The sequence below is a fragment of the Mandrillus leucophaeus genome, unplaced genomic scaffold, assembly GCF_000951045.1.
Source record: "Mandrillus leucophaeus isolate KB7577 unplaced genomic scaffold, Mleu.le_1.0 Scaffold365, whole genome shotgun sequence".
Lineage (NCBI taxonomy): Eukaryota > Metazoa > Chordata > Mammalia > Primates > Cercopithecidae > Mandrillus > Mandrillus leucophaeus.
In genome coordinates, this window is record NW_012103865.1 from 1,093,982 (window position 1) to 1,109,308 (window position 15,327).

Below are 15,327 nucleotides of genomic sequence, written 5' to 3' on the forward strand. Positions count from 1 at the left end.
GTCTTCCTCCTCCCTGGGATGAGGCCTCATGAGGACGGGACCTCTGCGTAACTCCTGTATTTGCAGCCCCTGGCACAGTGCCCAGAGTAAGGAATGTTAGTCCAGTGAGTGCTGCAGAGCCTCCATCTGGCCTCTGACCTCCGCCCCCTTGCTCCCCCTCCCCCAGGGCCCCTTCGTCCACATTGCCAGCATCTGTGCTGCTGTCCTCAGCAAGTTCATGTCTGTGTTCTGTGGGGTGTATGAGGTAAGGTTGAGACAGCGAAATGAGCCAGGGCCAGGTGGTAGAAGGAGTCCGGCTGTGTGTCCAGGGTGTTGGGAGGGCTGCCTCTGCTCTGGGCTGGCTGTGGTGCTGAAGGAGCATCGCACTAATCCACGCTCCCTTCCTCGTCCCCCTGTCCGCCTACCCTAGCCACATAAATGCCTCTGTTTAACCTGTGCCTGTCCTCTGAATGCCCACCCCTCTTTGACCTGTGCCCCCACATGGAGGGCTGGCCTGTGGTCTGCTCCCATGCTCTCCCTGCTAGTCCATACCACCCCCTCTGTGTCAGTTTCCCTCCACGTTTCCCTCTTGTGCTCCTCCTTCCCTGTGTAGCTCCCAATCCCTCACCCCACCTCTTACATACGCCCCGCCTGCCCCACCCCTCCACCCCCTTGTCCCGCGTGCTTCTCTGTTGCAGACCGTGCCTGGGCAGCTTGACCTCCTGGTGTCGGCCTGTGCGGTGGGCGTGGGATGCTGCTTTGCAGTCCGTGTTGGAGGCAAGTTGCACTTCCTCCCTATCCCGATTGCCTAAGCAAGACTTAGAAGGGGATTTTGGGTGGCTGCCACAAGCTTTGGAGTGGGCATCCAGGGAATGGCTGTGGATCACAGCCCCTAGGATCCAGATACCTGTATTTTTTCACCAAAGGGCTGTGTATTCTTTTGAGACTGCTTGCTGTGTGGTGCAGGATGTATTAGTACTGCTTTCTGGAGTTCTTGCTCTCTTTTCTGCTTATCATTTGTTGATTTATATGCCTGGCATATATTTGCGTAACTTTTATTTCATTTTCTACTTTCTATTTCATTTCGGTGCTGTGCTATGAGGTTAATTCCTTTTTGCCAAACTCACTGAGTTTCTCTTGGCCTGGGAATCATAGGGGCCATGGGACCACAAGGACTACTTGTGACTTAGGCCTCTCATTCTGCCTTATTCCCCATCCCTGCTTGTTTTCCTGTCCTCTGCCTGCCCACCTCCCTCTCTTCCACCTGTCTCTCTGTCTGTCTCTCCCCTAGTAGCAGCCATACTACTACTCTGATATCCTGACGGTGGGCTGTGCTGTGGGAGTCGGCTGTTGTTTTGGGACACCACTTGGAGGCAAGTGATTGGCCCCCTCCCCCATCAATCATCTTGCCTGGCCTGACTCCCAAAACAGTTTGAATCAGTATCCATAAGTGCTGGTATTACCAGGTTATTTACAAGAATAGCTGACTTTTAGTAAGCATTTGCTATGTGCCAGGCAACGTTCTAAGCACTTACTTTTACTCCTGGCCAAAGCCATATGAGACTGATATTCCAGAGGAGGAAGAGGAGAGAACTGAATTACAGAGAGGGAGAGTGACTTGAGCAAGTTCATTCTGTTAGTAAGGTCCAAGCTGGGAATTAAAACCAAGGCAGTCTCCGTGGCTCCCTTAATTATTTTAAAACCTGTTTGTATTGTTGGATGTTTTTGCCCTACGCCGATGACATCTCTAACGGAGAACTCTATGAACTTCCTCCTTCAAGGGAAAAACCCACATTTTGTTGTGCTTTACTAATTGCATGGGAATTCAGGTAGACCTTATTTAGATTAATGGTAAGCTTTTAGTGAAGAATAGTTAGGAGAGTTTCAAGGGATAAATGTCCCTTGATAGCAATTTAAAGTTAAGTTTAGCTCTTTCTCCAAGTATAAGGCAAATAGTGATTTCTCAGATTATTTTCCTTATCATGGATGATTAACAAATGGATGTAGTCGGAGAAAGCAGTCGTATCTGTGTATTGACTCATCAAAATCAATTAACGCTAGATTAGCAGGGCAGAATTATACAGGTCATTCATTGGATTCATTGATGATAAAAAGGACACTAAGTAGATATGTGAAGAAACAAAATTGTAGGAAGGGCATTTGCTTCTTAAAAGACCCACTGTTAGAGGTTTCTTTTCGGTTATGGAAATGTTAAGCAATCTTTTCATAGAGTCTTCCAGGGAACTAAAATGACTTGGCGCAGGAATGATAAATGGAGAAGAGTTTAAAGTTAATGCAAATGCATGATCTAACTTATGCAAACACTGTGGCAAAGCACAGACTTCGGAGCCCAAGTTAGCAAGCATACCAGCTAGCATCCTGTTTACATTTCTGTCCTCAGCTCTACTCATTAAAATCACTAATCCTTGTCAGCGGAGGATAGTGTATTTGGATTTTTGCACATGTTAAACGTTCACACTTACATTTGTACCCACTTTCACCTTTATTTACTCTTTAGCCTTTCAAATCCAGGAGGTCTAAAGAATATTTTTAGACTGGGAGACTTTTGTTATTTTGTTTCAATCAGCCAGATTCTCTTAATGTGAAGAGAATTTGCATTTTCCTGATAACATTGGAATTTCTGAGAAGAATCAGAAAGGTTCTTCTTGGACCTGGGTCAAGTATGGGAGAGGTAAAGATCATAGAGAAGTTACAGGCAACAGTTCTGAAACCATTGTGCTAGAAAAGGGAAGAAAAAATTCATAGATAAAGCATTGCTGTTGACACAAGAAATTGTTAAGAACTTAAAAATTAAGATGCTATGTTTAGGCTGTTTGTATTACATGGTAAATGACAAAGGTATTTGCAGGTGGCATTCCTGGTTTTTTGTTGTTGTTTGTTTGTTTGTTTATTTAGATGGAGTCTTGCTCTGTCACCCAGGCTGGAGTACAGTGGCACCATCTTGGCTCACTGCAAGCTCTGCCTCTGAGGTTCAAGCAATTCTCATGCCTCAGTCTCCCTAGTAGCTGGGATTACAGGCCCGCACCATCACACCCGGCTAATTTTTTGTATTTTTAATAGAGACGGGGTTTCACCATGTTGGCCAGGCTGCTCTCAAACTCCTGACCTCAAGTGACCCACCCACCTTGGCCTCCCAAAGTGCTGGGATTACAGGTGTGAGCCACCGTGCCTGGCCCATTACTTGATTTTTTAAAATGAATACTGAATAATTCTGAAAGGAAAATTAGTATCGAAATGATGTACTCATTATGGAGTCAGCTCTTAATTTCTTACACTAATGAAATAAATAGAATTCAGCATTCTGCTAAAATGACAAGCATCTTGCTCCCATTCTGTGCCAGGCCCTGTGCTGGATCATGCATACTCAGGGTGCTCCTGGTTGAGAGGCTGGACAGGCAGGCAAACCTATCGTCATAGCCCACTCGAAAAAGTGGCCCAATGGCAGCTGGGGCAAAGTGCAGTGGGAACCTTATGCTAACCTGCCTATGAGAGCCCATGAAGCGTCACAAAAGAGGTGGTGTTTGATATGAGGCTTGAATAATAAGTAGGACTGGCAAGGAGGATGGTGGGGGCAGGGTATTCTGGATAGAGGAACCAGCATTGCAAAGTCAAGATGGGGGCAGTAGCTGCGTATTAGCAGGGGATACAGAGGAAGGAATAATAGCAAATGAGTCTGGACAAGTAAAGGGTGACTGAATTATGGAGACCCTCATGGCTATGTATAAGAATATGGAATTTATTCTCTAGACTAGGATTTGCATAAATGTGTTTCATGGTTTTGTAGATCTAATGTGTAAAAATGGTTCTGTAAATCAGTTGGAAAGTGCTTGGTTAGAGAGACAGTTCTTTCTGAAACTAGAAAAGTTATCAGTGGCCAGGCACGGTGGCTCATGCCCGTAATGCCGGCACTTTGGGAGGCCGAGGTGGGCGAATCACGAGGTCAGGAGTTCAAGAACAGCCTGGCCAATATGGTGAAACGCCACCTCTATTAATAATACAAAAATTAGCTGGGTGTGGCGGCAGGTACCTGTAGTCTCTGCTGCTCAGGAAGCCAAGGCAGAATAATTGCTTGAACCTGGGAGGCAGAGGTTATAGTAGGCCGAGATTGCGCCACTGCACTCCAGCCTGGGCAACAGAGTGAGACTCCATCTCAAAAAAAAAAAAAAAAAAAAAAAGAAAAGAAAAGGAAAAGAAAAAGTTGCCAGAACATTTGATATGGTGACACGCATTGGGAATATCCAAAATGTGGCTCTAATGCAGCGTTTCCCACAGAACCCTGTCTCATGGGATTTGTAGTATCTCACAGACCTGACTTTGGGAAATGCTGTCATGGGTGAATTACAGCTATGAAAGACTTGTGCACAAGGAAGTGACATGGCCAGCCTTGAGTGTCCACCCAATCCCTTTGTCAGATGTGTGCAGGACAAAATCGGCCTGAGGATTAACAGGATTAATCCGAGATTAACAAGAAGACGATTGTCATAGTCCTGATGCTGTGTAGTAAGAGACTGCACTGGACAGAGGCAGAAGAGAAAGAGAAGAATGATAGAAAGTAAAATTGATACAACCTGGTGATTAATTTTATTTTTTCTTTTTGAGAGAGGGTCTTGCTCTCTGGCCCAGGCTGGAATGCAGTGGCGCAATCTTGGCTCACTGCAACTTGTGTCTCCTGGGTTCAAGCAATTCTCCCACCTCAGCCTCCCAGTAGCTGGGACTACATGCGCATGCCATTATGCCTGGCTAATTTTTGTATTTTTTTTTAGTAGAAGCGGGGTTTTTCCATGTCGGCCAGGCTGGTCTCAAACTCCCGGCCTCAAGTGATCCACCCACCTCGGCCTCCCAAAGTGCTGGGGTTACAGGCATGGGCCACTGTGCCTGGCATCTTGGTGATTAATTTTGTGTGGGGTAAAAGAGAGGAGGGATCTAGGCTAACACCCAGCTTTCCTACAAGGGTGATTGGGTGGATAGTGGTGTTAGTAACCAAGACTGGGTATACGGGAAGTAAAACTGATCTGGTGGGAGGAGCTAGCTGATACATTTCACTTTGAGTGTGTTCAGTTTGATGTTCCTGTGACATATCTAGGTGATACCATTTTTGCAGCAGGGTTGACGAGTCTGAAGCTCAGGAACATAGCTTTGCTAATCAGCAGCATATAGGTGTAGGTGATGGCACGAGCATACATGAAATTGAGAGAGAAAGTGTGTTTGTGAATAGGAGGAGTAGGAGACCAAGGACAAAGGCTGGGGTTGAGCAGAGGCACAGGAGCAGCAGAGAAGGTAGAGAGGGAATCCAGGGTGGGAGAAGAGAGCAATGTTCCAGAACCTGAGCGGAGAGTTTCCAAAAGCTGTTTTTGTTTTTAATGCTTTGTTTCCTTTTAACTGCACATTTTATGTTTGGCTCAGGCTAATATTAAAATTAGCTCTCATTTCAGAGCATACAGTGACAGACTGCTAGGGAAAGTGTCCCAGAACCACGTCATGGGAAAGAAAACCTAGCCCAGGATTTCAAAAAAATTGTTGTAAAATATTCATCAGTTGGATAGTTTACACCCAGGCAAATGAAAGCTGACTGCTTTTGTTACTGGTATAGAAAAGGAGAGAGACTCACTCTACCTGATTCCTGCTGTGTCAAATCCTCCTTTTAGGCCCCAGAGGTAGCTGCTTACCTGATGTGATGTGAAGAGCAGGGCAGAAGGGGTGATTGACGAAGCTCTGTCTGCCCCACATTGTCCATTGCCTTGCTCTGTTTCCTGAAATTCTGTTCTCTTCTGTTCTCTTTTATCCTCATCCTGTCCTTTCCTCTCCTCCCCTGCTCATCCCTAGAATAGACATTCAGCCCTGATTATGCACCAGGCACCGTACTAGGTGCTGGTTTCCAAGGAATTTTCTTTTCTTTTTTTTTTTTCAAGACGGAGTCTTGCTCTGTCACCCAGGCTGGAGTATAGTGGCACGATCTTGGCTCACTACAACCTGCGGCTCCTGGGTTCAAGCAATTATTCTGCCTCAGCCTCCCAAGTAGCTGGGATTATAGATGCCTGCCACCGCACCTGACTAATTTTTGTATTTCTAGTAGAGATGGGGTTTCACCAAGTTGGCCAGGCTAGTCTCGAACTCCTGACTTCATGATTCACCCGCCTCGGCCTCCCAAAGTGCTGAGATTACAGGCGTGAGCCACTGCACCCAGCCTCCAAGGAATTTTCAATCCTAGGGGATCTCAGAAATGTAAACAAATATCTGGATCTGAAAGTGGTAGTGCTATAGTAACCCAAAATTCTGAAAGCGCAGGCTGAAGGACAGATGGTTTCGACCTGAAGAGGAGGATTGTGGATGGCTTCCCAGGGAAGGGGAGTTGGGACTGACCACTGGAAATCCTCTGCCAAACTGCAGCAGCTGCTGTATTCGGGAGTAACCATTAGGCCACCCTCCCCCTGGTGCAAATGACCTGATGTAACCATTAGGCCACCCTCCCCTTGGAGCAAATGACCTGATGTAACTAGTCGACTGTCACCTATAGAAGAGAAGGTGGTGGTCCTGGGGGATTCAAGAGATGTGACTTTTGAGTATAGCACAGGGAGAAGAAAATTACTAGGATGTGAGATGCTGCCTGAAGAGGGCGTTCACTCTGTTCACATGGAGAGAAAGGGGACAAACCGGCCTAGTTCAAGGTTTCCTGAGGTCAGGCCTCATCTCCATTCATCCAATTATGTGCATGGTTGCATTTCCCTGGTTCTTTTTCCTCGTTCTTGATAAAGATGAGGCTTAGCTAGGTTTTAGGTAATTTTGTCATCAATTTCTACTTTGCATCGGATTAAAGTCCACCCCCCTTATTCTTAATATGTTGAAAGATTTTTTTTCTTTGCCTCTCTTGAGTGTTGCTTTTTATGCCCTCACTGGCATTCCTTGCTTTGTCCCTACCAACCCTTGTTCTTTTTCTGTAGATCTACCCCCTCAATTTCTGCTCCAGCACCTACGCTCAGACACAGTACTACTTAGAACTACTACTTAGCTTTCCTTTTGCCTCACCCACTTTTCTTAAGCATGATTGTTTTTATCTTCTTCTAGGCTCTTGGCTTTTCCCCTTGCGTTGGTCCTTTTAAGTCAGGTTTTTAGTTTTTTGGTTTTTTTATTTTCTTTTCTTTTCTTTTTTGAGACAGAGTTTCACTCTTGTTGCCCAGGCTGGAGTGCAGTGGTGCGATCTCGGCTCACCGCAACCTCCGCCTCCGGGGTTCAAGCGATTCTCCTGCCTCAGCCTTCCCGAGTAGCTGGAATTACAGGCATGCGCCACCACGACCTGCTAATTTTGTATTTTTAGTAGAGATGGGGTTTCTCCATGTTGGTCAGGCTGGTCTCGAACTCCCGACCTCAGGTGATCCGCCCGCCTCGGCCTCCCAAAGTGCTGGGATTACAGACATAAGCCACTGCGCCTGGCCTAGTATTAGTTTATTCTTATTCTTATTCTTATTCTTATTATTGGTATGACTCCTCTACCTTCTTTTCTTGAACTATCGAGAATCGTCAGCTCCTGCAAAGACCCCTCCTATTTTTGTTCTGTCTTCCTTATAAGGTTGCTCCAGGGTACATGGTATATGTAGAGCGGTAGGAAAGTCCAGAGGAGGGTGCTAAAGAGAGTCCCTGTAAATCCTGAACTCTGCTTGGCAGCTCTACTGAGGACCTGCTCTGGAACTTTCTCTCTCTTAACTTTTCTGCAGATTTTTTTCAACTACCTTTTAGTCCCTGTGGATATCTGACAGTTGTGAACCCCATTCCACCCTACATTCTAAGGGATGCAGAGGGCACGGACACTTGATCCTCATGTTTTGGAAGTTGAAGGCCCATTCATTTTCAACCTTCTCTATGTCTTGTTGAACCCATCCCTTGTCTGAAATAAAAATAAGAATAAAAAACTCCTAGCCTGAGCGGTTGTGTGGTTTTGAGCATGGGAATCCAAGAGTTCATGACTTTCCACTCCTGCTTCCTCCCAGATTCATGTTTCAGCAAAAGCTCCTTAGGTCCAAGGATTGGGGAGTGTGGGGGAGCCCTTTCACTGCTGTCTGCCCCCGACCACACTTCTGTGCCCCTGCAGGAGTGCTGTTTAGCATCGAGGTCACCTCCACCTACTTTGCTGTTCGGAACTACTGGCGAGGATTCTTTGCAGCCACGTTCAGCGCCTTCGTGTTCCGAGTGCTGGCAGTGTGGAACAAGGATGCTGGTAACCAAGGAGGCCTGGGGTGGAGGCTGTGTGAAATAGAAAGACTGGGAATGAGGTGCAGAGGAAAACTCTGTGGGGCAGTTCAGAAAAGGAATAATGGGCGGGATCATTTGTGGGGTGGGACCAAGGCCCAAGGGTGTATGACAAAGATACAGGTCATGGAGTGGGAGAGTATGTCCATGGAGGGGTGAGCGTAGAAAAAAGGAAAATTCATTCAAGAGGAGAAACTGGGATTGGAGGAAGGAAGGAATTAATTCTGAAAACTGCCCACCTCTGTTTCCCTGTTGGGTTTCTACAAAGCTCCCACCATAATCCTGGCCTTTCCATCCTACAGTCACCATCACTGCTCTGTTCAGAACCAATTTCCGAATGGATTTCCCCTTTGACCTGAAGGAACTACCAGCTTTTGCTGCCATCGGGTCAGTGGGGTCACCTGCTCTGTGTGTGGTGAGCAGGGTGTGGGGTGAGGCTGTAGATTGGAAGGGACCCAAGCCAGAAAGAAGGTAGGGTTGGCACAGATAGAGTACATTGCTGGGGGGATGTGGGCCGATAGGAAAGACGGAAGCCTGATATTTGTTTCCCTGCAGTAGTCAGGTCCAAGAGATGAGGATTTCACATCTGTAAGATTCCAACTCTATAAATTACACCCTCAGGATTTGCTGTGGGCTCCTGGGAGCTGTATTTGTGTATCTGCATCGCCAAGTCATGCTCGGTGTCCGAAATCACAAGGCCCTCAGCCAGTTTCTTGCTAAGCAGTGAGTCACCGCCCTTCTTTTGCCCTACCCATTTACTTTCTGGTTTCTCCAAGAGTTCCTCCCTTTTTATCTTTGGGAAAGGCATTAAATGCCTCTGAGTGGCTTGCATGAAAATATAAGGAAGCCCTGATACTGTGGTGAGGGGGAAAATTGTGTGGTCTCCCATTTAAAGATTATTTTTGTGTTGTTTTTGTTTTTTGAGACAGAGTCTCATTCCATCACCCAGGCTGGAGTGCAGTGGTGTGATCTCGGCTCACTGTAACCTCTGCCTCTTGGGTTCAAACGATTCTCATGCCTCAGCCTCCTGAGTAGTTGGGATTACAGGCATGGGCCAACATGCCCAGGTAATTTTTGTATTTTTAGTAGAGATGGGATTTCACCATGTTGGCCAGGCTGGTCTCGAACTTGTGACCTCAGGTGATCTACCCTCCTTGGCCTCCCAAAGTGCTGGGATTACAGGCATGTGCCACCGTGCCTGGTTAATTTTTGTATTTTTAATAGAGACGGGGTTTCACCATGTTGGCCAGGTTGGTCTTGAACTTGTGACCTCAGGTGATCTGCCCACCTTGGCCTCCCAAAGTGCTGGGATTACAGGTATGAACCACCGCACTCAGCCTCAAATATTTTTTTGTGTGTGTGAAGAGAATTTCAGTTAAATAAACGAGACTACAGTGGAGGACAGGAAGCTTCAGCTTGCCGACGTTCAGTATGGTATTTACTGTGAGTTGGCTGAATTGTGGGGGTTAACTCTGTTTCTTTTTCAGCCGCCTGCTGTATCCTGGAATTGTTACCTTTGTCATTGCCTCATTCACCTTCCCACCAGGAGTGGGTCAATTCATGGCCGGAGAGGTCAGCTTTTGGGGAGCTGAGGTGGGGTCGGGTCACTGAGCACATGACTAGGTTACTGGGGCCGCATGGGAAAGAGGAAACAGCACGGACATCCCTCAGGCTTCAGAGTATAAGTAGTTTTGTCCAAGGATAGACTTTTGCGATTCTCCCTGAGAAAAGGGCAAAAGAGACCCTTGAATAATGAGGCTGCGGAATAAGTTTTCTAAAAAAGGAAGCACAGGAGATCCCTGGAGTACCCACCCCTTCTGCTTCTTCCTCTCTCAGTTGATGCCCCGAGAAGCCATCAGTACTTTGTTCGACAACAATACGTGGGTGAAACATGCAGGTGATCTTGAGAGCCTGGGCCAGTCAGCTGTGTGGATTCACCCCCGCGTCAACGTTGTCATCATCATCTTTCTCTTCTTCGTCATGAAGGTACTGCTCCTGACACTAGCAACACCCTAAACTTAGCTCTATCTGTTTTCCATCTAGGAACCCAGGGTTTGCATAGGGTAGGAAGGGGTAGAACTTCATCTGGTCTTCATCCAACCTAAAAATAAGTCATTTGAAAACCATAGAGTTGGCCAGACAAGGTGGCTCACGCCTGTAATCCCATGACTTTGGCAGGCTGAGGCAGGCGGATCACTTGATGCCAGGAGTTCAAGACCAACCAAGCCAACATAGCAAAGCCCCATCTCTACCAAAAATTCAAAAAAAAAAATTGCTGGGCATGGTGGCGCACACCTGTAATCCCAGCTACTTGGGAGACTGACGCAGGAGAATCGTTTGAACCCGGGAAGTGGAGGTTGCAGTGAGCCGAGATTGTGCTATTGCACTCCAGCCTGGGTGACAGAGCATGCTTCTGTCTAAAAATAATAATAATTATGATTATTATAGAATAGTAAGTTGCTGTAGAAGTAAACCAGTATCTGAGTTAATTGCTCTATTCACGTCAATTTAGTGTTGTTTGGCATAGTTATCTAACCCTTCTAATTGTTCTTCTTGCTAAATTACTAAGCCATCACAATAGCCAAGTAAAAAAGTACAAGATAGAGTTAAGCATTATAAATAACTGTAAAAGCCTTGGATTAATTAAACAAATCCCCTCACTTATTAGATAATTAAGTACTTCATTCTCCATGTATCTGATGATCCATTTTTAGGTGATATGAGCATCTTTTTTCCCCAGGCTTGTCGATAATCTCTTTTGTAGAGCTTCAAAAGGGATAAAATATTTAAATTAATTGTATTAGTGACTACACATAATTTTTATAAATGTTATTATTCTCTATTTAGGTTATGAAGCTGTGAGGATTTTGCCATTCCCAAACCAGATTCTTGTAGCTTCAACTGGGCAATAAAAGATGATCTCTTTTACATCACTTTTTTTTCATATCTGCCCATCAAGGATTATGTATTTATAGACTTCTCAATTACTGCTTTGTAATAAGATATTTTTATTCCTAACCCTGGTTGTGACATCTATTACAATTGCTGATTGCTTGCCGGGCGCAGTGGCTCACGCCTGTAATCCCAGCACTTTTGGGAGGCCGAGACAGGTGGATCATCCAAGGTCAGGAGTTCAAGACCAGCCTGACCAACATGGTGAAACGCTGTCTCTACTAAAAATACAAAATTAGCCAGGTGTTGTGGTGCATGCCTGTAATCCCAGTTAGTTGGGAGGCTGAGGCAGGAGAATTGCTTGAACCCAGGAGGTGGAGGTTGCAGTGAACCAAGATTGTGCCATTGCACTCCAGCCTGGGCGACAAGGGCAACACTCCGTCTCAAGAAAAAAAAAAAAAAAAAAGTTGATTGCCTTTTTTTTCTTTTGTGGTGATTATCTTTTTACTAATAGTGTGTCTTGCCTAAATACCACAACACTTTCCTCTATATATTAGAGTTCTCATTTATAAGTCTGTCCATACTGAACTTTCAAGCTTTTGAATACCTTGCTATTAACTTATTTATGATACCTTTTATAAATCTGTTTTCCCAGGATATGAGTCACTAAGTTATATTTATATTGCAGTAGCTACAGTGAGTTCATATATTCATTTGTTCAATAAATGTTATTAAGCATTTACTATGTGCCAAGTACATAATATTTCATCATTAACCTTTAGCTAATCTTATGCTTGCAACAGAAAAAAAAATTCAAAATATTTTAAAATGTTCTTCTATTTTTTGCTGTTTATTTAATGTACTTTTCAGTGATGTTATGACTAGAGACAGCAGATATTTGAAACACTGAATTTCAACTCTGTAACATATTCCCAGGGTTTCTAGAAACTGCATTTGCAAATGATCTTCCCTATTCCACTTTAGGTGGTTTAGTTGGGTCTATATCATTCATATTTTGCACACTCACTTTATTAATTTAATCCCTTTAAAATGTCTTTCTTCAAAAGATTTTACTTTTTTATCATAAAAGAAGTTATCAGTGTCTTGTTAGGGATTTGATTTTTAGACTTTCATTATAGAGTTCATCTTCTCTAATTTATAAATCCCAACCTCCTATAATTAGTTGTTGAATATACAAACCCACCTACAGTAACTAAGTACACATGTTGGTGGATCTCAGAATTGGATGGTAGTCCAATGATTATAACTGTATTTTTCTGAGATTTCTCTAGACTGAGCTATATGGCAACATTGGCATCATATGTACCTTTAAAAGATCGAGATTTTGAAAAGTTCTGTAGAAACAAAATACTGTATATTTTTCAACATTTCCCCTAAACCTCATCCCAGCTCCCCAGATTCCTAAATATGTGTCTGGATTCCACTTCACAAATTCAAGCTTATTGGGAGAAATCTATTTAGATGATATAGAGGACTCAACTGTATGCCACTTTTATTAATTTCTCACTAGATTATATCCTTGATAATGTTACATCATACATGTATCAGGAAAAGAAACTTATACTTCCTGGACTATATTTCAAGCCCAATAGTTTGCAGCCGGCCTATAATATCCTATAATACTTATAAGCATAAAACCACTCACTGCTACAAATCTATGATATTCCCTGGTTATCACCACTTCTCAGCATTTTCACTGTCATTGGACACAATAACCATGGTCTTATTTTTTAGCTAGGTAGGATACATAGCTAAATTAAAATATAAACATGACTGAAACAATTTTTCCAGTGTCTAATTTGAAATGTAGTCTATGTGGTCTTCTGGCAGCATCTGTACAGGCAGGTAAGATTCTCAATTCAGCTGGTTTTTTTTTTTTGCTTTTTTTTTTTTGTTTTTTTTAAAATGGAGTCTTGCTCTGTCGCCCAGGCTGGAGTGCAGTGGCGCAATCCCGGCTCACTGCAAGCTCCGCCTCCCGGGTTCACGCCATTCTCCTGCTTCAGTCTCCCAAGTAGCTGGGACTACAGGTGCCCGCCACCACGCCCGGCTAATTTTTTGTATTTTTAGTAGAGACGGGGTTTCACCATGTTGACCAGTATGGTCTCAATCTCCTGACCTCGTGATCCGCCCGCCTCGGCCTCCCAAAGTGCTGGGATTACAGGCGTGAGCCACCGCGCCCGGCCCATTCAGGTGTTTTATAATATTAATGAAGGGAACTTCCATCTTCCTCAGTCTCATGACATGGTAAGATCATTACATTATACATCAAGAGAAGAGTTTTTACAATGAGTATGAATACCATTCCAAATCCTCAGTTCGCTTTTAGTAAGTCTAACATTGTTACCTAGTATCACTAAGTTCTCTGCACAGGCTGAGGCTCTGTAGAATTTTTTTTCACTCCTTTCACTTCATTCTCCCGAGGTGAATCCTTCATTTCACTCCTTCTAATGAAGGGTCCAAATAATGGGTTTCCAGTTTTCCAGTCCCCTGGAGTTGAGTATTTCAGATCTTGGGAGTTCTGTAGGTCTAGATCTGGGGGAAAAAAAAAAAGCTGGATGTAATCCCAGCACTTTGGGAGGTCGAGGCAGGCAGATCACCTGAAGTCAGGAGTTTGAGACCAGCCTGGCCAACATGGCAAAACCCCGTCTCTACTAAAAATACAAAAATTACCTGGGCGTGGTGGCAGGTGCCTGTAATCCCAGCTACTTGGGAGGCTGAGGCAGGAGAATTGCTTGAATGTAGGAGTCAGAGGTGGCAGTGAGCTGACACACCATTGCACTCCAGCCTGGGTGAGAGAGTGAGACTGTCAAAAAAAAAAGAAGGAAAAAAGGAAGGAAAGAAGGAAGGAAAGAGAGAAAGAAAAGAAAAGAGAAGAGAAGAGAAAAAAGAAAAGAAAGAGAAAGAAAGAAGAGAGTCTTGGGAGTTATTTGTGTTTCACATTACTTCTGGATCTTTTCTTTCACATGCCAATAGCTAAAAAAGTTTGCTAATCTCATGTGTCAACATCCTTACTACAGGAGTCGATAACTTCAATGTCCTCTGATCTTAATACTGTTCTTACACATATCTTGGATTAAAATCTAAAGTACATCCTCTGAAATCAGACCTATTGGTCACCTGTTATATGAATTGCTAGAGCTTTCAGATTAACCTGAGCCTACAAAATCTCTTATGGCTCTTATGTACTTATTTCAAAGAGATGGTACAGGATAGTTCAAGGGGTATCCAACTGTTAAATGTCAGAATCACTTAAGAAGCTTAAATTACAAGTGCCTATAGCCCTATCTGCAGACAATCTGATGTGGTAGCTTCCGGTGGGGTCTGGTCATCTGCATTTTAAAACAAGTTCCCTTGGATGAGCATTGCTCTTTAGTGTTTTAGCAAATATTAGCTCTGAGAAGCTTTTCCTGCTTTGCATGAATACTGTTTGTTCAGCCCATCTTCGTTCTTTCCTTCCTTCCTTTCTACCTACTCACCTAGCTACATCCTTCCTACATTTACTGAGCACTATGCACCAGTGCCGAGAGAAGGCAGAAAGGACAAGATGCACTCTCTGTCCTCAGGGGATTCTCAGTCTCTATTCTCTTCATTTTGTCCATTTGTTTTTATAGTTCTCAACTGTTTTGAATAGTCATATTCTGACATGAAGGAGTGTGTGTTTTGCCTCATCTCAGAGCTTCTGGGATGAGACTTTCTCTGAGTCTTTGTCACTGCTTCCTGAGGTCAGCCCTGGATGGGGGAAGTTCTTTCTTTCTAAGGTTCTGAAAATTAAGAAATACATTTCTCATTAGCTTACAGTGCAATTGCGCACAGCTCTAAAACTGTGAATACTTTCACCTTGGCAGTTTGTCTGAACTCTAGTTGCTATCCTCTTGTACCTAATAAGTTTGAGATCCTTTTCTGAAAGTGGTTTACTTATTTTGGAAGGGTTATATAAACCTGTTGCTTTGCTTACATATTACGTCTCATACTTGTATTTCTTTTACAGATACTTAAAAAGTTCAACAACTAGCCTTTTTTCCATTCTATTTCTCAATTCTTTTGTACTCTTTTTTCTTCTTTTTTTTTTTTTTTTCTTGAGACGGAGTCTCACTCATCACCCAGGCTGGAGTACAGTGGCAAGATCTCAGCTCATTGCAAGCTCCGCCTCCCGGGTTCACGCCATTCTCCTGC

General features: G+C 44.1%; 1 protein-coding gene across 1 annotated transcript in view; it reads left to right on the plus strand.

The window, feature by feature from the left end:
• The window catches only part of CLCN1 (chloride channel, voltage-sensitive 1), a 37,182-nt gene that overhangs the window by 7,047 nt on the left and 14,808 nt on the right, over positions 1–15,327 (plus strand). Inside the window, exons 6-12 of the mRNA XM_011989941.1 lie at positions 167–244; positions 1,274–1,352; positions 8,084–8,209; positions 8,544–8,628; positions 8,863–8,964; positions 9,729–9,813; positions 10,078–10,227. Coding sequence (XP_011845331.1) covers positions 167–244; positions 1,274–1,352; positions 8,084–8,209; positions 8,544–8,628; positions 8,863–8,964; positions 9,729–9,813; positions 10,078–10,227 — 705 coding nt within the window. The remainder of the gene's footprint in view (positions 1–166; positions 245–1,273; positions 1,353–8,083; positions 8,210–8,543; positions 8,629–8,862; positions 8,965–9,728; positions 9,814–10,077; positions 10,228–15,327) is intronic.